The sequence below is a fragment of the Vombatus ursinus genome, unplaced genomic scaffold, assembly GCF_900497805.2.
Source record: "Vombatus ursinus unplaced genomic scaffold, bare-nosed wombat genome assembly UNPS02011431.1, whole genome shotgun sequence".
Classification (NCBI taxonomy): Eukaryota; Metazoa; Chordata; class Mammalia; order Diprotodontia; family Vombatidae; genus Vombatus; species Vombatus ursinus.
The window spans coordinates 140767-164972 of NW_020951209.1; the positions used below are offsets into that span (position 1 = coordinate 140767).

Below are 24206 nucleotides of genomic sequence, written 5' to 3' on the forward strand. Positions count from 1 at the left end.
CATTTTACAGATGAGAAACTGAAGCAAACAAGATTAAGGGACTTTTTCCAGGGTCACACAGCTAGTAAGTGTCTGAGGCTAGATTTGAACTCATGAAAATGAATCTTCCTGACTCCTGACTGGGTGCTGTGTCATCTAGCTGCCCTCTGTACAGAGCAGATGGAGATGATCTGAAGGGGAAGGGACTAAGAAAGGCCTCCTGTGGAAGGGGAGAAGTTAGGTGAGCCATGAAGAGAGACAGGGGAGCTCAGAGGTGCAGGTGAGGGGGTAGGAGCCCTCTGGCCGTTAGGGACAGGAAGTTAGATGTTCTAGGAGCTGCAGTCAGGCCAGTGGAGCTAAATTGTGCTGGAGTGGAAGGGGTAAGAAGGCTAGAAATGTAGGAGGGGGACAAAGTAAAAAGAGCTTTAAATACTATACAGAGGACTTTATATTGATTCTTGAATCAATAGGGAGCCCACCAGAGCTCACTGAGCCAGGGTGAGGTCTGGAAAAGGCCTCCAGAGAACTGGAAAAGTCTCAAGCAAAGAGGCTAGAGGTAGGTGGCATAGATCTAAGGCTCACCCAGGGCTCCGTGGGCCAAATACAGAGACCAGGAAGTGGGTGGCCTTAATCAGGGCTGACACAGTGCCCCCGAGAAGTGTGGAGAGAGGCTGAGGTGGATTTGGTTGGCAGGGTGTGGAGCAGGGAGAGTCTTTGATCAAAGTCCCCTGGGAAGGCTGTAGAGCAAAGACAGGCCAGGAGGTGGGTGGTCCTGGGGCTGAGGCAGAGCTTCCTAGGAAGTTTTGGAGAAAGCCCTGGAGGCCTGGTTATTTAGATAATGTTTCCCTGAGTGCCGCAGAACTCTGGGATAGGAATTGGGGGTGGGGCTGTGGGAGGTGCACAAATAGCCATCATACAACATTATGTACAAATATTGCTTATGTATAAACAATGCGTAAGGATAGTATAAATAGTGCTATGAAGATCAGGGAAGGCTTCCTGGAGGAGGTGATATTTGAGCAGGGAAAGGACTCCCATAAGTAGGGAAGTCATGTCACTTATAAGGAACAGAATGAAGGCAGGAAAACACAGGGTGTGCAATGTGGCCAGAGCCAACTGGAACACAGAGTGTTAAAAGGAACCCTATGAGAAAAGGTAAGATAAGATAGTGCTACTAACAAAAGCAGTGCAACTGGGGAAAAAAGTATTTGTATCAAATATCATGGGTAAGAGTCTGCTGTCTCAGTTATTTTGGCACCTAACAGAAATCTGTAAGGCCAAAAGCCATTCCCCAGTATATAAGTAGTTAAAGCACATGAACAAACAGTTCTTAAAAGAAGCAAGATGGTGGGGGAGGGGAAAGCACAAACATTTATTAAGTACCTACTGTGTGTCAGGCACTCTGTTAAGCACTTTATGAATATTATTTGATTATCTCAAGAACTGCAAAATTTAATTAACAACCATGTGAAAGATTACTTCTTTAATACTACTACTAATATGATAATTTCATACAATAGTGTATAAACATGATATAATATGTAAATTATATAACATTATCTAAAATGAATATAATAATAATACTAACAATAAGAGAAATGATGTTTCTTGTACTTGGCACATCATTACACTAGATTCGTGCTAGGATTCCTGGGTCCATCTTCGAGCTGCATTCAAACAACTTTAGAACAACTGACTAGGGGCAACAACAAACCTCTGGACAAACCGAGGCCGACGAGGAAGCCTGGGCATGCTTACCCAACATTTGGGGGAACTACCTACCGGCAGAACATGTTGCCACAATTCAGAACTATAACTGCTTTTCTTATTTAGTTGTGGCAGCACAGGGAATGATGGGAGAAAAAATTCAATTGGATCATATATTTTAGAGGGAACATTTTTGTACCCTTCAAATTGAAATCTCTCTTGGGAAGCCGCATTCGAAAAGAATCTGGCCATCAAGGGGCTCCTGCTTTCACCCATAAACTGCCTCCTGTAAGGCATTCCACTGGAGCATCAGCTTTGCTGCTGGAGCTTCCCCTAGACGTACATGACTATGTTGGCCCTAATTTCCCTCAGTCATTGCTCTCAGGCAGTTTGAGTCCAGAATAGCCAGTCTATCAGGGATGCCCCTTTCAAAATGGGAGGATGGAGAAGAGAGTAAATGTAACACTGTGAGGTTGTTCTTGGCCACACTCTCCTTGTGCCTGCCCTGAATGTCACCTGGGACCAGTTCAGTATTGAGTTGTGCCACTCAGCTATTGTCTAGAGTCTATTAGGGAAACCACCAAACACATACCAATATGCACGTACAAATACAGAATAAATAACAGGTGATTTGGTGGAGGGGAAGAACTGACACTTGGGGGACTTAAGAAAAACTTCCCGTAGGAGGTGACATCCAAACTGTGTTTTGAAATTACACAGGGATTGGAAAGGTGAGGTGAGGTGAGGAGGAGATGCCTTCCAGGAATTCTTTTTCCCTGTGCAGGGAAAAGAAGGGGAACCAAGTGCTGTGTATGAGGAACATCAGAAAGGCCAGTTTGGCCAGACAGAAAGTATGTCGTGGGCAGTGATGTGTAATAAGGCCAGAAAGTAGCTTGTGCAATGACAGGAGCTTCCATTTGGGCTTAGCAGGAATAGCAGCTGTAACTTATTGAGCAGTCAGACCTGTGCTTTAGGACTATCACTTCGGTAGCTGTGTGTGTGTAAGAGAGATTGGAAAAGGCCTATAGGGAGAGACTGATTAGGAGGCTATTGTAATAGTCCAGTCAAGCGGTGATGAGAGTCTGGACCAGGATGGTGGCCCTGTGAGCAAAGAAAAGGGGATTTGTGAGAAAGATGTTATGGAAGTAGAATTGACAAGATTTAGCAACTAATCAGAAATGTAGGGTGAGAGAAAGGAGGGAGCTGAAAATTCCTCAGAAATTGTGAACCTGTGTGATGGTGCCTTTACCAGAAAGGGGGAGTTTAGAAGAGAGGTAGATTTTGGGGAATAGACAATGAGTTCTGTTTTGGAAATGTTGAATTTGTTCTGTAGGACATCCATGTTCCTACAGTGTTCAGTAGATGGTGGTATGGAACTGCAGCTCAGGAGAGAGTCTGGGGCTAAATATCCATATCTGGGAGTCTTCCCCAGATATAATTAAAACACATAGAAGCTGATGAGGTCACCACGAAAGAGTGTAGAACAGGGGTTCTTAATCTTTTTTTGTGTTATGAATCCCTTTGGCAATCTGAAGAAGCCAATGGACCCCCTTTCAGAATAACGTCTTTAAATGTAGAAATAAAACACACAGGATTCCAAAGGAAACCAATTATATGGAAATGGAGTTATTAGAATTTTTTTTTTTTAAAGTTCACATATCCCAGCTTAAGGACCACTGGTGTACAGGAAGAAGAGGATGCAGGACAAGACCTTAGAGTAGGACAATAGTTAGGGAGAGGAATATGAATAATGAGCCAGCAAAGGAGACTGAGGAATGGTCAGACAGTTAAGAAGGGGCCCATTTACAGCCAGATTCCTTCCCAAGTAGGGATTCACAATGGAAAGGTAGATGTGAAGGGTACAGACCTTTCCCCCCTAAAGTGTATTCACCAGTTTGACTCATTAGAACTCTTTTTCCCCCAACAATTTGACATGCTGAGATAGAAGTAGGGCAGCTAGATGTGTCTCAGTGGATAGAGTGCTGAGCCTGGAGTCAGGAAGACCTGAATTCAAATCCGGCCTCAGACACTAGCAATATTGACTTTGAGCAAGTCACCTAACTTCTGTTTGCCTTAATCCACTGGAGAAGGAAATGGTAAACCACTCCAGTAGCTTTACCAAGAAAACCCCTTGGACCTGCGGGGGGGGGGGGGGGGGGGTCATGAAAAGTCAAACATAATTGAATGACTGAACAACAATAGCAAAAGATAGAAGTGTTAGACCCAAGACAGCAAGATATGACCTATAGCATATATACGTGCTAGTTGAGGATAGCAGGTGATCCATTCCCCCCTGTGAATGTGTGGGTGAGTGGGGCAGGGGCTAGGAATGTTTCCCTTTTTTTGTGTGTGTGTGAGGCAATTGGGGTTGAATGACTTGCCCAGAGTTGCCGGAATGTTTCTCTTAAAGCAAGAGAGGAAAAAAGATGAAACAGTAACAATGATCTTCTTATGCTGATACAAAGTATTTGACATTTCTAAGACCTGTTAGCTGTTAGTGTATCAAGTGTAAAAACTGCTTGACCACCAAGGACACTGACACTTTGGAACTGTTGCTTTATCCCTACTTTCTTCCAGTTGAGTCAGTCAGGATTTTTAAAGCCCATATCATGTGTTAGGCACCATGCTAAAAGTTTTATAGAAAGGCACTCCCCTCTCCCCATTTATGTTTAAGTCTTACTACAGAGTTTTAAAGCTTTTTGAATAAAGCCCTTTAATCCATTTGCCCTCAAAGACTTCTCTATTAGGAGCTTCCACTTTCATTTGGCTTCCCAGAGCAATAAAGGTATAGAAGGCCATTAGCAATACAAAGCTCTCAGTGCCCAGGGAGGGTGAGATGGGACAGATCTCATTCTTCTGTCCTTTGTTGCTGAATAGAGAAAAACAAAAACCACCAGGTCTCCTCCCAAAATCCAATCCCTCCCTGTAAAAACAAAGGGAATTTTGAGGAAATTCCTCATAATAATGCTTGCGCTCAGCTTAAAACTGCAGCCAGAATTGACTCTTCTCCACTCAAGATATTCCAGCTTTAACTGTTAGCAGTCTGCCGCCAAGTCTACTTCTCTGGAGATACCTGAGCTGACAGGGTACAGTTAAGGGGATGTCAGAGCAGGGTACCAAGTTTCTACTCCAGAAGAGGAGCTGAGGGGGCTGGAGACTGGAGTACAAATTGAAAGGCTTTGTCTTCTTGACTGCCTGTATTTCAGGCTTCTGAATCCCAAAGTCTGTGTATTAACTGGGAAATTTCCCTTCTACTTAAAAGTTGTGTGAAATAAGCTGAAGTGTGGTCTTGGACTTGCATTTGTAGAGAGCTAGGAGGACTATCACAGCCTTTAGGCTTTTAACTCCGTCTTCTAGGGTCTTGGCCTGAGCCTGGAGCTTTCCTTTCCCAAAATTTTTTAAGAGTTGCCATTGCTTGCTATCAAAAAGGCCCGAACAAGACCTGTCTTGGAATTCTCTTTTTTTCCCTTGGTAAAGCACCACACCAGTGCAAAGAAAATGAACAAATTCAGGGGAAAGAGGCCTAGAAAGAGAAGAGAAGGGGAAGAATAAGGGAGAAAGTAGGAAAAATAAAAAAGATGAGGGGAAGACAGTGAGGGTACTCTGACAGAATGTCCACCTCATCCAGTTGTCTGGTTACATTTTGTGGCTGGCATATGAGTAGCTTCACAGAAGAATTAAATATAACAGTCAGTGCTTAAAATAACAGGCCCTCTTATTTGGTGCATTTAGGAAGAGACATCTAAGGGAGCACTAATGAGGGAAACAAGCACCAGGAGAAGGATAGTAGGAGAGTAACCCTGCACGACCTCCAACTCCCTATAGGAGCAGCCAGTCAATAAACACTTATTGAGCCTACTATGTGCCAGGCACTGTGTGAAGTGCTGGGGCTACGAAGAAAGGCAAGACAGTCCCTGCAGCTCACTGTCTAATGGGGAAGACAACATTTAAAGAGTCACGTACAAACAAGCTGTTGTGATGATTGAAAAGTTTGAAAGACAGGTTTTGTGTAATTAATCATTTTATTAATAAAGCTAGCATGTTATTAATAAAAGAGGTCAGCGGCACTCTTGAACGCCAAAAACCCTTACGGTGGTGGGCTCACAACTTGTATGTTCTTGAAAAAATGGGTGTTCCTAAGAGTGGCAATCAACTCTAATTGGTTAACAGTTAGTGAGAAAATGAATATTATAATGAGATGTGGACTCTTTCTAATGAGAGTCTGGGTGTATATGACTTGGATCACCTACATCTTGGTCAAAGAGACTTAACAATTTCCATATCACCTGTCTGGAGACAGGGAGAATTCACCTTTTCCCAGACCTGAGTAAACACAATGAGCACAATGAGTAAACAAATGAGCACCCATTTACCTAAACTTAGAATTTCTCTTACTTTCTTTGATTAGATCTTATCCTGGGTGTTTGAGAAAGATTTCTCGCACTGGTTGATTTCTGGATGAGGAAGTAGAAAAGGATAAAAAATTCTTGGTCCTTTTTCAGTAATTATTAAATACAAGAGAGAAATAATTGTTTCTCTCTCTCTCTCTCTCTTTTTTTTTTTTTGGTGAGGCTATTGGGGTTAAGTGACTTGCCCAGAGTCACACAGCTTGTGAGTGTCGTTTCTCTTGTATACAGAATAACTTGGACATAATCAAAAGAGGGAAGCCACTAGAATTAAGAAGGAGTCAGGAAAGGATTCATGTAGAAGAAGGGATGGTAGCTGGGACTCAGAGGAAGTCAGGAGGTAGAGATGAGGGAGAGCATTTCAGGCATGGGAGATGGCCAGTAAAAATGCCTAGAGTGAGGAGATGGAGAAATAGCAAAGAGACCAGTGTCACTGGATTAAAGAGTATGTGTAGCCCAGTGGGAGGGAAAGTCTTATGAAAACTGGAAAAGGGGGGAGTCATGGGGCAGCTAGGTGGCACAGTAGATAGAGCACTGGCCCTGGAGTCAGAAGGACCTGAGTTCAAATCTAGCCTCAGACCAGACATTTGACACTTACTAGCTGTGTGACCCTGGGCAAGTCACTTAACCCCATTGCCTAGCCAAAAGAAAAAGGTGGGGAGGGAGTTGGGTTTGAAGGGCTTGAAGGCCTGTCAGAGGATTTTATATTTATCCGAGAGCTGGTAGGGAGCCACTCAAATTTATTGAGTAGAGTGCTTGACGATCACTTTGGCAGCTAAGTGGAGTGGGGATAAACTGTGGCAGGCAGACCAACCAGCAGGCTATTGCAGTGATCCAGATGTGAGGTAATACAGGCCTGCACCAGTAGCGACAGTGTTGGAGGAGGGAAAGGGGCATCTTGGAGAGATGTTATGAAGGAAAATTAACAGGCAATGGCAACAGATTGTATATGGGAAGTGAGAGAGAATGAGAAGTTGAGGATGACACCTAGGCTGTGAGCCTGGGTGACTGAGAGAATGTTGGTACCATTAGTAATAATAGAGAAGTTAGGAAGAGGGGAGGGTTTGGGGGAGAAGATTGTGAGTTCTGTTTTGGACATGTTGAGCTTGAGACGCATACAGGACATCCCATTTGAAATGTCCATAAGGCAGCTGGGGATGCAAAACTGGAGGTCAACAGAGACATTAGGGTTGTATAAGTAGATTTGAGAATCATCAGCGTGAAGATGATTGAGCTGATGAGAAAACCAAGTAAAACAGTATAGAGGAAGAAGGCAAGAGGGCCTAGGACAATATCCTGTGGGACACCTCCAGTTAGTGGGTATAACCTGGATACAAGTCCAGCAAAGGGGACTGAGAAAGAGTGGTCAGATAGGTAGGAGGAGATCCAGGAGCAGCCTATAGTAGGATTGGGACTGACATTTCTGCAGTGGAACAAAGAAAGCCAAGGACAGGCAACAACCAAGGATATTGACAAGAAATCTGCTTCATTATACGAAGTTCTTGCCTTGTGACTCCTGATTCATTTTCCCTCTGTGCTTTGGGACAGCCCATGAATTCTCAATATAGACACTAGAAGACTCCTGATAGGAGAAAAGTAGTTATTAAAAACCCATCAAAAACAAGCAGAAGGTATTTTAAAACCAGTCATTTGGACAAACCTAGTAAATGTCCATATTGTACCAGGTTCAGGAATTTCAAAAGGCCTGAAAAAAGTAGTTGCCACTGTCGTAGTATGGCTGAAATGTTTTCTGAAATGAATTCCTGTGGGGTCCTAAGCCACTGGTCACCAAGTTAAAGGATTGGTGAAAACAGCTGAGAGATGGTCAGAATTTTTAGTTGGTTTTATTCAAAGAAAATCGGAAATGAAGTTCACTTGATTCAAGGAGGCCAAGTATACACTAGGAGGGATGATCTTGACTAACCATGTGCACACAAGGTTGTTGGCAAATGAGGTACTGCTGTATCAATAGCCTCCAGTCGCTTAAAGCACTGGAGCTGTGCAGACAGCTTGCCTGGAACATGCACTTGATGGAATTTGGTGTTTCTATCTTTTTGAAGCACTTTTTCCCAAAGGTTTTAGAGGTGTCTTGTCGACAGCTTTTCCCTGAAGTTCCTTGGCCTGAGAGAAGTATGGATACCTTTTACCTCACAGAAATCATGCTCCAAGTCCTAGTTGAAAACACTAGGGGACGAGCCAGGGACTTTAGTATTTAATAGCTTGAAGTTGCTTCATTACAAAAAAGTGCTTTCTAAAATGTGAGGAAAAGTTGGTAGCTGCTTCAGAATCGTAAGGGGAAAGAGCCTCATATCTTTGTAATGATCAATAAAGTTCTTGTTTATTTTGTCTTTATTGTTATCTGAAGGAATCTGACTTCTCTTTTGTGATACTGCCTGGCATCTTGTTCCTATTCTGATAGCATATTATTAGCATTTACTATCTAAGAAGGTCAAATTATTTGTCCAAGGTCAGGCAGCTAGTTGGAGATATTTAGGACTAGAACTCAGGTGTTCTAGTTGTTAGGTTCTTTGCAGAATATCATTCTCTATTTGCTTAATATGAATGTAATATCTACCAAAAAAAGAGTCTGGGGAAGAGTTTCACAAAACCATCATCACTCCTCCTAAAATTGAAAATAAAGAATCTTAGAGTTGGAATTGGAGAAATATTGATTGCTAATGGATAGGCCAAGCCAATATAATAAAAAAACAAAAACAAAAAACAATTCTCCCTAAATTAAGTTACTTCTTTGATAAAGGTCTCATTTCTCAAATATATAGAGAACCAAGTCAAATTTATAAGAATATGAGTCATTCATTCCTCAATTGATAAATGGTCAAAGGATATGATCAGGCAGTTTTCAGATAGAGAAATCAAAGCTATCTTTAGTCATATGAAAAAATGCTTTAAATCACTATTGATTAGAGAAATGCAGATGAAAACAACTCTGAGGTACCACTTCACACCTATCAGATTGGCTAATATGACAGAAAAGGAAAATGACAGATGTTGGATGGGATGTGGAAAAATTGGGACACTAACACACTGTTGGTGGAATTGTGAACTGATCCAACCATTTTGGAGAACAGTTTGGAACTATGCCCAAAGGGCTTTAAAACTGGGCATACCCTTTGACCCAGCAATACTACTACTAGGTCTGTATCCCAAAGAGATCAAAGGAAAAGGATCTACATGTACAAAAATGTTTGTAGCAGCTCATTTTGTGGTGGCAAAGAATTAGAAATTAAGAGGATTCCCATCAATTGGGAAATGGCTAAACAAATTGTGGCATGTGATTGTGATGGAACACTATTGTACTATAAGAGATAATGAGCAGGATGGTTTCAGAAAAACCTGGGAAAACTTATTTGAACTCATGCAAAGTGAAGTGAACAGAATCAGGAGAACATTGTACACAGTAATAGCAATATTGTACAATGAACACCTGTGAATGACTTCGCTGTTCTCAGCAATGCAGTGATCTGAAGCAACACAACTCTGAAGGACTTATAATGGAAAATGACATCCATCCCCAGAGGAAGAACTAATGGAGTCTGAATGCAGATCAAAGCATACTTTTTTAAAACATGTAATTGAGAAATATTTAATGATATAAATAAGTATCTGTTGGGGACAACATGCACCCATACAAGAATTTTAGAGTTGGAAAGAACCTCAGTGACCGTATAGTCCAATATACACCTGAAAAGAAACCTGCGCTATAACCTACATGATCTTGCAGCCTCTTCCTGAAAATCTCTAATGAGGGGTTGCTGTCTTCTTCACTATCTCATTCTGCTTCTGCGCTATTCTAATCATCAGGAAATTTACTAGTTATGTGACCTTAAGCAGATTATTTTGTTGCCCTGGGCCTTACTTCCTTCATCTTCAAAACGGGGGCTTGATACTAGTTGATTTTTAAGTTCTGTCCATATTTTATGATTCTGCTTGTATCAGTCAGTGAACAAATATGTCCTCCTGTCTTTGAGGCTGCCATTATCCAAAGGTAGACTGTTACAGTAGGGCAGAAATCCTGGGTTCACATCCTGGCTTGATACTTCCTGCCTGTGTGAACTGACAAATTCCTGAACATCTTTCAGCCTCAGTTTTCTTATTTGTAAAATGAATAGAAATGAAATAAGTGACCACTGAGGTGTTCTTTCCATCTCTGAATCTAAGAATGATCCTGTGATCTGGGTCCAGCTTTCAAAAGTCCTCGTTTTACCCTAAAAGTCAGTGTTTCAGAAGCAAGTTTAAGTGCTGGTAGGAAGACAAGGTTGGAAAAATTCAAGCCTCCCATTGAAGTAGACATGAATGTATCTGGCACAAGACACTTTGCTTTTCTCATGGCCAGCAGATGGCAGCAATGGCGTGTGGGCTATCCTAATGATTCTATTACCAGAGGCTCTTCTCCCAGGTAGACTATTATATTAAACTAGTCAAGTTGCCTTCATTAAAAGCCGTTACCCCTTGTCTGGTTGCTGCCTTAAGTACTTCAGTCTTCACTAGGCTGATCTAGAGTGAGGTGGGGGTGGGGGCGGGCATGGACCAGACATAATTTCTCCCTTCAAAGGCTTCAGACTAGGAGAACTTTTAAATGCATTCTTGATATTTATAAAAGTGGGGTAGAGAAAGGAGGTTTATCTGCTTCTACCCAAGTACTAAGAACCCTAGAAGAACAGTATTATGTTATCCGTTGTTCCATGCAGTGATCCACTGACAAGATGTGGATGCCCTGGCCCAAGAACATGACTTACCTCTACCAAGAGTGTAATGTCAGCTGCTTGAGGAGAGTGACTTTTGTTTTTGTGCCCTCAGCACCCAGCCCGGTGCCTTGCACATAGTAGACACTTAACAAGGATTTATTGAACTGGTGAAATTCTACAGAGGACTACAGAGAGAGAACTTGCCCAAGTTCTGTCAGGACTCAGGTCTTCGCTTTCAAGTCGGCTTCTCTTCCAATTATATTCTCGTCCTCTCCCCTTTTCCTCTGACTGAGGGCATGTCCCTCAGAAGACTTCCTCTAGACACTCAGTAGAGCCGTGATTGCTCATCTCACTCTTCCATCTCTCTTCTAGGGTTATCAGTTTGAAGAAGAGAACCCACTTCGGGACCATCCCCAGCCATTTGCAGAGGGGCTGCTGCGGCTGCAGGAGGGGGACCTGCCAAATGCAGTCCTTCTCTTTGAGGCTGCGGTGCAGCAGGATCCTGAGCACATGGAGGTGAGTGAGCTATACGTTTGAGCCCCCCATGGCTCTCCTACTTCAGAGCATTGAGGAGGGGCAGGGTGGCAGCTAGATGGTGACATATTTTTTCTTTTTTGCCTTACACATTTTCTTTTTTTAAAATATATTTTTGTTTTGTTAAATATTTCCCAATTACATGTAAAAAAATTTTTAACATTCATTTTTTAAAATTTTGAGTTAGAAATTCTCTCCTTCCCTCACACCCTTCCCCACCCTTTGAGAAGGCAAGCAGTATGATATCTGTTATACACGTGAAATCCTGCAAAACATATTTCCATTTTAGCCATGTTGCAAAAGAACACACATTAAAAAAAAAAAAACACCAAGAAAAATAGAATAAAAAAAAAGTATGCTTCAGTTTGTACTCAGAGGTCATAGATAAGTAATTTGGACTAGAGCTTAGGGGAAAAGGTTAGAAAAATAAGATAAAGTTTATCAATCCTTTACCTCCTTCTCTGGGCACATCTTAAGGATTTATGGCTTCTTTTGACCTCCCTACAGGCCTGGCAGTACCTGGGTACCACCCAAGCAGAGAATGAACAGGAACTATTGGCTATAAAGTTTATCAATCCTTTACCTCCTTCTCTGGGCACATCTTAAGGATTTATGGCTTCTTTTGACCTCCCTACAGGCCTGGCAGTACCTGGGTACCACCCAAGCAGAGAATGAACAAGAACTATTGGCTATCAGTGCCCTTCGAAGGTGAGTACCATGAATGATAAGAGACATGACACCAGTCCTGCATTTAAATCCTTTGTAGTGATGAGAGCCCAGACCTAAGCTGCTTGAATTACTTCTGGTCCTTCGAAAGAGCACATTCTTTTTATTTTTTAAAATAATATTTTCCCCCCCTCGATTACATGCAAAAACAATTTTTAAAATTCTATTTTAAGATTTGAGTTCCAAATTCTACCTTTCCTTTCTTCCTCTCCCCCTCCCTGAGACAGTAAGCAATGTGATATAATTATACATGTGCAGTTATGTAAAACATACTTCTGTATTTTTGGGAAGAAAACTCAAACCAAAAAAATAAAAAAATGAAAGGAGGAAAGAAAATGAAAAATAGTATGCTTGGGTCTGTATTTAGACTCCATCAGTTCTTTCTCTGGATGTGGATAGCATTTTTCATCATGAATCCTTTGGGATTGTCTTGGATCATTGTATTGCTGAAAATAGCTAAGTCATTCGTAGTTATTCCATTGTATAATATTGTTGTTACTGTGTATAATGTTCTGGTTCTGCTCACTTCATTCTGCATCAGTTCATGTAAGTCTTTCCAGGATTTTCTGAAATCTGTCTGCTCATCATTTCTTATACCATAATAATATTCCATTACCATCATATATCACAACTTGTTCAGCCATTCGCCAATTGATGGTCATCCCCTCAATTTCCAATTCTTTGCCACTACAAAAAGAGCTGCTAGGAATATTTTTGTATAAATAGGTCCTTTTTCCTTTTTTTGGATCTCTTTGGGATACTGACCTAGTAGTGGTATTGCTGGATCGAGGGTATGCACAGTTTGATAGCCCTTTGGGAATAGTTCCACATTGAATAGAACACATTCTTTTTTTTTTTTTTAAACAATTGGGGTTAAGTGACTTGCCCTTAGTCACACAGCTAGTAAGTGTCAAGTGTTTGGTCTGAGGCCGGATTTGAACTCAGGTCCTCCTGACTTCAGGGCCGGGGCTCTATCCACTGCGCCACCTAGCTGCCCCTAAAACACATTCTTAATGCTAGAATGTGAATGTTGCATCTGGATGGGAGCGTGTTCTGTTGCCATATCAGCCCATGTCACTGTGGGGCCCCAACTGAGCCTCTCTAAATCTTCAGTTTCCTCTTAGACCTGTGACTAGAGGACAGGCTAATGTTTCTTTAATACCTTTAAGTCTTGAATCTAGAGAATCCTCTGGTTGGTGGTGAGTTAGTCAGGTAACATGAATCTGTTGATTCTGTATCCCAGGCTTTGGTGCCCAGTGGCCATGGATGTGATTGGTTGTGCAAACTTTACCTCTGTAGCTCACACAGTATTTGGACTAATTTACTTTTTAACCTCTTATCTCCTTCCCCTCTCCTGTGCCCCCTCACTCCTCAATCCCCCATTCCTATCTTACTGCAGATGTCTGGAGCTAAAGCCAGATAATCTGACAGCACTAATGGCACTGGCTGTGAGCTTCACTAATGAATCCCTACAGCGCCAGGCCTGTGAGACCCTGCGGGACTGGCTACGATACACACCTGCCTATGCCCATCTGGTGACACCTGCTGAGGAGGGAGCTGGTGGGACAGGGCTGGCTCCAAGCAAGCGCATCTTGGGTTCTTTGCTGTCTGAGTGAGTGTGGGGTCCTATTGAGGCTGTGTGATGGAGGCCAAGGTTGGGGTGAGGAATGATAAATTGGAATCCAAGAAGCTACACACTGACTGTGCAGCCTTGGGCAAGCTCCTTTACTTCTCTGGGCCTCAGCTTTTTCATATGCAGAATGAGTCAGAGTCTAGGTCTAGTTCAGGGGTTATTAACCTTTTTTGTGCCATGGACCCCTTCTCAGAGTAATGTTTTTAAATGCATAAAACAAAATATATAGGATTATAAAGAAAACCAATTATATTGAAATTAGAGTATTTCAGTTAGAGTATGTTTTAAAGCATTATTTAAAAATTCACAGACCCCAGGTTAAGAACCCTTGGAGATAATCTCTGAGGTTTGTTCCGGGTATGACATTCTATGATTCTTCTAGTTGGTATTGTTGAACTGGAATATCAGGGAGATTCAGATCCAAGGTCTCAGTGGAGGAATGGAAACCTTACATTTAACAAGAAGTTCAATTAGTATACTAAGGTGCAAGAATGAAAAGAGATTTTGAAAAGGGTGTTTAGCCACTGAGGTTGGGATGGTTTGAGTGGCTGAAGGGGAGGTAATTTAAAAGGGTCGGTCAGTTCGGCCTATGTTGAGGAAATGGGATCAGCTAACTTGAAGGTGACTATGCCCTTCTAATTTTTCTTTTCTTTCCCTCTCCCAGCTCCTTATTTGTGGAGGTAAAGGAATTGTTCTTAGCAGCTGTACGACTTGATCCTGCATCCATTGACCCCGATGTGCAGTGTGGCCTGGGGGTCCTTTTCAACTTGAGTGGAGAGTATGACAAGGCTGTGGACTGTTTTACAGCTGCCCTCAGTGTTCGCCCGAATGTGAGCCCAGGGCACGGGGAGAAAGGGGTGGTATGTAGAAACGTGAGGCCAGCTTTGGACCCAAATGGAGCCACTAGTCCCCACTAGTCCGAAGACATGGTCCACACTTGGGAGAACTAGAAATGAGGTGCATATTCAGAATCATAAGGGTATAGTGGGGATCAGAGTTGCAGGTGACCATGGGCTTTAAGTAAAGTTGGGGGGGGAGAAGGAATTCAGTTCTGGAGTCACGACTGATCATTGATCAGCACTCCTGAGTCTTGCAGAATTGTTCATTTTCCTCATATTAAAGTTATATGTGTAAGATAAAATTCAGCTAACATTTAAGTACTTACCATTTATCAGGTGTTGTGCTTGAGCTAGAGACAGAAAGGTTAAGAAATGTCATTGTGCTTCTCAAAACTTATACATAAACCTGTGAGCTAAGGAGCTTAGAGTTAGTAGCACGTATGTATGACTAATTATATTACATCTCCTGTGTACTTACTGGTGTCATAAAAAATTCACGGAGAAAGAGATCACTGGGGGAGTAAAGGAAGGCTTCATGGACAATGGAGCAACTGAACTGCGTCTTACAGGAAGAGGATTTTAAATGTTAGCTAACAAGCATTTATTAAGCACCTTCTGTGTTCTTAGACTTGGATACAAATAGGAAAGTAAGATAGTTCCTGTTCTCAAGAAGCTTACATTCTACAGTAAGGATGTCGTATATTTATAGATAGGTCAATGAAGGTTATAAAATAAATAATATCTGGGGAATCAGGAAAGGGCTGTTAAGGGAGGGGACATTTGAACTTAGGCTTGAAGGAAACCGGAGATCTCAAGGTGCATAAGTGAAGAAGAAGATCAGTCCAGGCATTGGAGAACAGCCAGTACAAAGGTATGGAGATGGGATATGGAAATTCATGTGTAGAGAACAGCAGATAGACCAGTTTGGCTATAGTATAGCATGCAGACCAAGAAGTAGTGGGCAATTAGCTTGGACATCTAGTCTGGGACCAGATTATAAGTGGCAATAGGGAACCGCTGAAGCTCTCTGAAAGTAACAGGAAGTAACAGTCAGACTTGTACTTTGAGAATATCCGTTTGGCTGCTTTGTGGAAAATGGACTGGAGGCAGACGCCAATTCACTCTCTGTTGCAGTACAGGTGAGAGGGGCCTAGGTGGTTACCTGGTGAGTAGAGAAGGGGGGATATATGCGTGAGATATCATTGAGGAATAATCAATAAGATTTGATAGCTTGTTGGATGTGGGGTAAGGCAGAGAGAAGAGTCTTAAGAACAAACCTGAGTGACTGAGAAAATGGTGGTGCTTTTGACAGAAATAGGGAAATTAAGGAGGAATAGGTTTAGAGGGAAGATAGTGAATTCTGTCTTTGACATATTGAGGTTGCAGTGTCTATGGGATGTTGAGGTTGAGATGTCTAGCCAACAGTTTGATATGTTATAACTGGAGTTCAGGAGAAAAATGAAGGCTGAATATGTAGGTTCAAGAAATATCTACCTAGAGATTATTATCTAACCCAAGGGAGCTGGTGGGATTGCCGAGAGAAGAACAGGATGGAGTCCTGAGGGACACACATGCATGGGGGCAAGATGTAGATGAATAGGTAGGATGAGAACCATGTGTGGTATCACAAAAAAGCCAAGAGGAGAGAATACTAGAAGTAGGGGGTCTTCAGCAGTGTCAAACACTGTAGAGAGGTCAAGGAAGCTAAAGACAGAAAAATCCATTGGGATGGACTTCATTCATGTAGAGGATTGATTGCCTGTGCAAATGTATAGTGGTGTGGAAAGGGTAGGACAAGTTTGGGCATTGGTTGGTTATGGGAGGGAGAGTAAGGTGAAATATGGCTGGAAAGGTATGAAGCTAAATTGGAACCAGGTTGTAGAGGGACTTCTATTCTGGAAGTCCTGGAACCTGCTGAAAGTGACTTGATTTAGCCCCTAACACTGAAATAAAATTATTAAAGAAAGCCTGAAGGCCCAGTTATCCAAACCTAAAAGATCCAAGGTGGTCTAACCCCATCAGGTAAAGGCCAGTGTAGAAACTCAGGAAACCCAGAGAAAGGCCAACCATTCCACTGAAAGACTGGAAGGGAGGAACCTGGTTCTGGCATTCAAGATCTAAAGGTGGACAGATGAATAAATGAAAGAAAGTACCATTCAATATTAAAATGCTCAAATGTAAAGATTCCCCAAAAAGGAGTGAGTAACATACTACATAACAACTACAAGCAGAGACTTAAAGGACTGGCAAGGACTACATGAATACTTAGAAGAAATGAAACAAAAGATAAAAAAAATGAAAGAAAAGCTTTAAAGGAAAGAATTGGCAGTAGCTTAGAAGGAGAAATAGACCAAGAAATAGACTACCTGAAAACTAGACTAAAGCAAAAAGAAATCAATGACTCCATGATTCCATGAAGACAAGGAATAGTAGAATAAGATCAAAAGATAGAAGAAAATGTAAGATACCTGGTATAAAAAATAATTGACTTGGAAAATAGGTTAAGGAGAAATAATTTAAGAATTAGACTCCCTGAAAACCATGATTAAAAAAAAAAGCCTAAATACTACCCAGATCTATTGGAACTAGAGAGCAAAGTAAAGATCGAAAGAACCTATGATCACATAGTGAGTGGAATCCCAAAAGTTAAAATCAAATTTGCCTCAATTTAACAAGTATTTCCTGCTATGGACCTTGACCAAAGAGTAAGACCTTAAATAGTCTTAACCCCTAATTCAGAGAATCGCTATATGTAGAAGAAACCTGCTTCCTAATACTGGCTCTGACACTTAATTGCATGACCTTGTACAAATCACTTAAATTCTGGGTCTGAATTTTTTCATTTGTAAATTTAGGGAATCAGACTAGATGATCTTTAAGGTCATTTTCTGCTCTAAATCTTCTGCTGCTATGCTAGGTTAAGGTGTTTATTTTCTATCCTATCAGTGGTGACAGCGATTACATAGGTAATGACAGAGAGCAATGAGATTGAGTAAAGAGTGAGCAAGATTGAACTAGTCCTGATCTCACATCTTGCTCTCTGTTCCTTTTCCCATGTATTTCCCACTTTCTCGTGCCTGCAGGACTATTTGCTGTGGAATAAACTGGGAGCCACCCTGGCAAACGGAAATCAGAGTGAAGAAGCGGTGGCTGCATACCGCCGGGCCCTGGAACTACAACCAGGCTATATCCGCTCCCGATATAACTTGGGGATAAGCTGCATTAATCTTGGAGCTCACAGGTGAGAGCACATCTTTCTTCAACTTTTTAGAACCTTAATGCATGACTTCCCTGTATTTCTAATTAGTGGTGACCAGTTCTTTTGGGTGATTTGCCAGCATTAACTGGTCAATTGGCCTATTTCTCTTGTCATTCTCCTAGAGAAGCTGTGGAGCACTTCTTGGAGGCATTGAACATGCAGCAGAAAAGCCGAGGTCCCCGGGGCAAGGGAGGTGCCATGTCGGAGAATATCTGGAGTACTCTGCGCATGGCACTGTCTATGCTGGGCCAGAGCGATGTCTATGGGGCAGCAGATGCTCGGGACCTGCCCACTCTGCTTCGTACATTTGGCCTGCCCCAGTGACAGTGGGATGGGCTGCCCTGTGAGTGTTCTCCCTGAGGGGTCCCCGCTCCTGCTGTGACTCCCTCCCTCCCAAAGGGTCTCCCAAGAGGGTGGGCTGATAACCACATGCGGTACGGCTTCTCAGGAGGTGCCTGGGGAAGTGGAGAAAGGTCAGGTGGTCAGATATTTTATTCTCCAGTTAATTGTGGGGAATTGAGCCTGTCTTTTTCCTGGGTCCTCTTGGCAGTTAGAGGGTTTCACATCAAGCTATGTATCTATCTCCCTGATCGTTATGCCCTGCCTTTTTGGATCTGCCATTTGGGTAGGGCTCAACATAATAGGGTGGACCCCCCCTCCAACAGCTACTTATTGTAGAAACTATCACACATGAAATGACCCTTCCCACCCCCATTCTCTTTTACTGGGAGTTTGTCACATCACAGACTTTGAGTAGTGGGTTTCCCCTCCACCATCAGTCCCTATGTATTTCTGGGATGGGATTTCCGTTAGGGTGCCCTGTATGAGTTAAATATTTGGCCCAGCGGAGGTGAAGTTCTTGTAGGTTTTGTCTGAAGCTGTGTTCCTTTTGAGCTGCCCCTGGCTGTGGGGTTATGAGCATGAGGCTGCATGCACTGGTTTGTTCACAGTAGGGCTGCTTTAGGGGAAAAAAAAAAGCTCAGGTGGCTGTGTCAAGGGATTAGATAAAATGAGTGCTCTGGGTTTAGAGGCTGAAAGCATGCTGTGGAGTGAGCCTACAAAATAATTTGGTTCTGGGTATAAAATGAATTAGAATAAGGAGCACTTTAGTGGGTGTGGGAGAGGGGGTAGGCAGAACATTTAGGAGGAGTGCTTGGAGCTAGCTCTGGAGGCCACCAGCAAAGTCCTAGTTGTTAGAAGGGCTGTGATTGAGAACTGAGTTGGCCATTTCCCTGGGAACAGGTTCTAGAAGGAGAGATCTTGCCAAATTCCTAGAAAGTGTGGGTGTGGCAGTGGATTTCTGTTACTGTGTTCCCATTTTCTCACTTCACTGGTGGCTTCTGGGAGTGAGGAGAAGAGCAGCATTCTACTTCCTCCTCCCTACCCCTGCCACTGTTTTATAAGGCTCAGTCAGGAAGGCTCAAGCTAACCTCTAGTATCTGTACTGCCCCTTGGGTAGGGAGACAACCCCTGCTCCCTGAAATGAAGGTTAAAGCCCTCTTGTCGCTACTTAATGATCAGAAAAAAGGAAATCTTAATTTTCTTTGTTTTTTAAACCATCTTGCTCCCTAGGTTCTATCCTAGAATTTTATTTTTCTTTGTATAAATATGTGTATATGATTTTGTCAAAAAATGGTTTTTAAATAAAATTGTAAAATATTTGTATGAAGAATAAATGGAACTAATACATCTGTAGTTTTCTACCTACTTCTTGGGGTTTTAGGGTCAAGAGAAAGATTGGAATTGTGAGTTCTCTAAAATGCTTTCCTTCCCTGAGGTTATCAGCCGAGTCCTTGAATAAATAAGAATTGACTCTTCTGGATAGTGTTTCCCAAGTAAGGTACCCTGAAGGCCCAGCTGGTACATCTGGCAAAGCCATGTTAGATGTGTTTTCTCCATAGCTTTGGCTCTAACTAGTGCAGTGGAAAGACTGGCAGATTTAGAGTCAGTCATATTACCTGTGTACCTTTGGGCGGGCCACTTGGTCCTTCAGAGGCTTTTTCCTTTTCTGTAAGAAGTAGGGATTGGATTGGGTAATTTCTAATGTTCCTAGCTCTAATTTCAATGATCTTCCCCTTATTGGTTATTCATGACCTTCCCTGTAAGCTTCCCCTAGTTTGTAATATGAGCTCTGCTGAGCAGCCAATTTCCTGGCCTGATCCCTCCGTTGTCATCACATGCTTTTCAAAGTCTGAGAACCTTCTCCCTTTTGATTATTATCTGGGTTCAAGATCCTTTGCGCCTCTGCCAGAGCTAATTTTAGATGTTCCAGTATGCCCTTGGCTGGAGCAAAGGTCAGCCTTGGAAGACTGGTTTGTGATCTTTGAACAGGTTCCTGTTTTGAGGGGGTGGGGTGGAGAGGAAGGGAAGGTAACTAACCAAGATAATCAGTCTTTAGTTATTTGCCTTAATGACTCTGAAAAAAAATTTTCAGACTTACGATCTAAATACGGAATATCCATCATTTATTTTTAGTAACATAGCAACAAAAACTCAGGAACACAAGTTCTATTTAGATAAACAATAGTTATGTCTCAGAAACCACTGCAGTTACACGATAGCTTTTTTAGAAGTCTCAAATTGTCTCAAATTCAATCATAACTAATCTTAAATTTTCAAACATAATTCCCCAAAGTTCAAGCTAAATGTGTGCAAATAAGTACAAGACCATGTAACAACTACCCAGTTGTTCATTTCTCAGTGACTATAGCATCAGATAAAAACACTGGCCAGATAAAACTTTAGCAAGTAATATCTAATGAATCCCATCCCCCGGTCTCCCCCTCTTTCTCCCCCCCCCCATTTTTGTACTTGGCTGAAGTAACTAGGGCAGAATATGTAAATAAATGATTTTCATTTAGTGGGAGCTAGAAGCAAATTATGTATTCTGAGAATTTGACTTTCAAATCTTTGAGATAAGACTATCTGGCCCTTTGCTGCTTTTGCTACATCTTTTGCTTTTACCTTGTCCCCACTTTGCCCTGAATCTTTTCCTTTGCTCTAGGATTAATCCAAGTTGGGCACTTTCCTTGTTTTTGCATCTTTTTAATTTCCAGATCCATTTTTGAGTCATCCTCTTGACCCTATTGTCAGAGTATGTTTTCTCTTTTGACTTTGCTAGATGCTACCACAGTTGCCTTCTTTAAATGCTTCCTTCGCTATCTGTTTTAAGTGTCTTTTTTAGATAATTGAGTTCCTTTGATGCATTCTTTCTCTTTCCTTGACATTTGAACAAGTTACACCTGAACCTTCCTCTTCCTTGTGTGATTCCTGTTCCATCCTTTCCACCCTTGCCTCCCCACTCCTCATTCCCACACAGCATTAACTTTTACCTGCATAGTAACACTTTCTTTTAGAAAAAAAAATTGTAATTCATGTATTTTTTTTCCATCCCCATAGTTTCCCCCTGCATCTCTCTGTTTTTCCTCCCAGAGAGCCATGCTATTTAACATTTTTTAAAGACAAAATCAGCATAGCTGATCACTGCATTGAAAAAGTTAGAAAATATGTACAATGTATGACACTTGTGGGGCCTCCCAGTTTTGCCAAGGGATGGGCTAGGAGCATCTTTCCATATCTTTTCTTTTGAGCCATGCTTGTTCCTTATAATTTTGCAATATTCACTTTTGATTTTTTGGTGGTTCTTTCCATTTACATTGCTGTAGTACTCATGCATATTGTTTCTTTCTGCTTACTTCAGTCTGCCTCCATTTCATGTAGATCTTTCCATACTTCTCTGTATGTTTTCTGTCACCCACTTCCTGATCCTTTTCCTTATTCTCTTCAGTTCCCATCTTCAACCCCCAAAATCTCAACCAAAAGCTGCCCACCCCTTTCACTGCGTACTGTGGGACAACTGCTCCATTGGCAACAAATTTGCCTTCATTTTAAATCTTTTTCTTTCCCACTCCTTCCATCTCCTGGCTCTTGCAAAGATCTGGCTCACTTGAGGCTTAGGGTGCTAGGACCCCAAAATCACAACCCGCGGGTCCTGCCTGAAAGAATTCGACCCAAGTCTTCTTTCAGCCAAAGACAAGGTTTATTAAAGATCTGTCATATTGGCCAGAATCTGAGCACCTGTGAGCTATTGGCTAGATGATAAGAATCTGAGCACCTTAATGGAGACAAGATGGATCTTATATACAGAAACACTATGGGAGGGATCTAGGAGTGGCCAGGTAGTCTAAGGGGGACTGTGAGGTAATAGAATGGCAGGGACCTGGAGAATGGCCTAGGGAGAATGGAACCTAGATGGGATTGAGGGTGGGAAGTGGCCATAGGGAGGTAAGACAATGGAAGGCTAGGCTAGTTAAGGGTTAACAGAATTGGGAGATTGGGGTAGCCACAATGAAAGGCCAGTTGATGGGATCATAGCTTCAGGGGAACTTTTCTGCGGGTCCAGATCCCAACCCCATCAACTCCTGATGACACAACTTTCCTGGCCATCCTTTCCAGTACTCGCTGAATTTTTACTCATTCCCCCCAATTCCCTTGTTGAGATGAGAGAATTAGAATATTCCTCGCTCTCCATTGCCACTTTCAGGTTCTCTCCCTGCCACTATCACTCTGTAAAATCTTCTCCTTTGAGGTTCATGAAATTCACATCTACCACTCAATCAAATTCCTGATAGCTATTGTCTACAGACCTCCAGGATACTCCCCTTCTTTCTTCAGTGGTTTTAGTTCCTAGCTTATAGTCTTCCCTCTCCAATTTCTGCCCTCAGAGTAGGAAATTTTGGCATATATGTTGATACTCCCTCAAACACTCCAATCTCCCAATTCATCAATTTGCTCATTTCCTGTAACTTTCTTTACCCCACCTTAGCATAAATAAAAATGATCATACCTTTGATCTTGCCATCATCCATAAATGCACCATTTCCATGTTAAGGAACTCTGAAATACCCTTATCTAATCAAAGTGTATTGACTTTCCACCTCTCCCTCTGCCTTCCATTACCAAACCCTGCTTTTTGTCCACATCATGACCTTCAACCCCTAGACCTCTTGGTGAGCCAGTTCAACTCTGTACTGTCTTCTTGAGTTCCTTGCCCCCTTATCATTTGGCCATTTGTGCCCTACTGAGCCTCAGCCTGAGATCACTCCCACCATCCACTGTCTTTGTTCCTATGCATGTGCTTTTGAACAAAGGTAGAAAAAAATCACAACCATCTTGGCTGGGTCCATAGCAAATCTACATTGTTACCCATCCTCAGATGGGCCCTCACTGCCGCTAGGCAATTCTTTTGCACCTACCTAATTAACTCACTATCCCACTCATTATAAGGCTCTTTCAAATCTTTTCATCCCTCCTCAAATCTCCCATAGCACTCCCTCCCCCGACCTTCTCAGTTGAGTACCTTGCCTCATATTTTACTGAAAAAATTCAGGCCAGTTTGTAAGAGCTCCCTTTTCTTCCCTCCTTATTTCAAATTAACCAAATACATTCTATCACTATCTTGTCCTTCACTCATCTCTCATAATGATGTGGCCCTTCTCCTTGCCTGCTGGTTGGGCTGGTTACTACAAATCTCTCTATATTCCATTCCATCCTCCACTCAGCCACCAAAGTAATTTTTCTAAAGTGCAGGTCCAACCATGTCATGCCCTTTTTTAATAATTTAATTCATCTCCAGGATCAAATATAAAATCCTCTGACATTCAAAGCCCTTCATAACGTAGCTCCATCTTACACCTTACCCTTCACCCTCCGCTATACCCTTTGGTCCAGTGATGGGGCCTCCTTTCTGTTCCTAGATCAAGACACTCCATCTCCTGACTTCAGATAGTTTCACAGGCTGTCCCTCACACCTGGAATGCTCTCCCTTCTAATCTCTGCCTCCTGGCTTCCTTCGAGTCCCAGCTAAAATTCTGTCTTCTACAGGAACTTTTTTTCTTTTTCTTTTTTTTTCCACTTCTTTTTTAAAAATTTATTTATTTTTAGTTTTCAGCATTCACTTCCGTAAGATTTTGAGTTCCAAATTTTCTCCCTATCTCTCTTCCCCCCTACTCCAAGATGGCATGCAATTTTATATAGGCTCTACATATACATTCATGTTAAACCTATTTTCACATTAGTCATATTGTAAAGAAGAATTAGAACCAATGGGAGAAACCACAAGAAAGAAGAAACAAACAAAAAAAGAGAAGAGAGAGAGCAAATAATATTCGACAATCTCCATACAGACTCCAAAGTTCTTTCTCTGGATGTAGATAGCATTTTCCAACATGAATCTTGCATTGCTGAGAAGAGCCAAGTTTATCAAAGTTAGTCATCGCACAATGTGGCTGTTACTGTGTACAATATTCTCCTGGTTGTGTTCACTTCACTCAACATCAGTTCATATAAATCTTTCCAAGTTTTTTTGAAGTTTGCCTGCTCATCATTTCTTTCTTTCTTTCTTTCTTTCTTTCTTTC

General features: G+C 42.0%; 1 protein-coding gene across 3 annotated transcripts in view; it reads left to right on the forward strand.

The window, feature by feature from the left end:
• PEX5 (peroxisomal biogenesis factor 5) overlaps nucleotides 1-19034 on the forward strand; it is a 42068-nt gene extending 23034 nt beyond the window's left edge. For all 3 annotated transcript variants that reach the window (XM_027856387.1, XM_027856390.1, XM_027856389.1), the window contains 6 exons: nucleotides 11171-11314; nucleotides 11970-12040; nucleotides 13458-13670; nucleotides 14356-14521; nucleotides 17614-17771; nucleotides 17912-19034. In XM_027856387.1, coding sequence (XP_027712188.1) covers nucleotides 11171-11314; nucleotides 11970-12040; nucleotides 13458-13670; nucleotides 14356-14521; nucleotides 17614-17771; nucleotides 17912-18113 — 954 coding nt within the window. In that variant the 3' untranslated portion in view covers nucleotides 18114-19034. The remainder of the gene's footprint in view (nucleotides 1-11170; nucleotides 11315-11969; nucleotides 12041-13457; nucleotides 13671-14355; nucleotides 14522-17613; nucleotides 17772-17911) is intronic.
• The last annotated feature ends 5172 nt before the right edge of the window (nucleotides 19035-24206 follow it).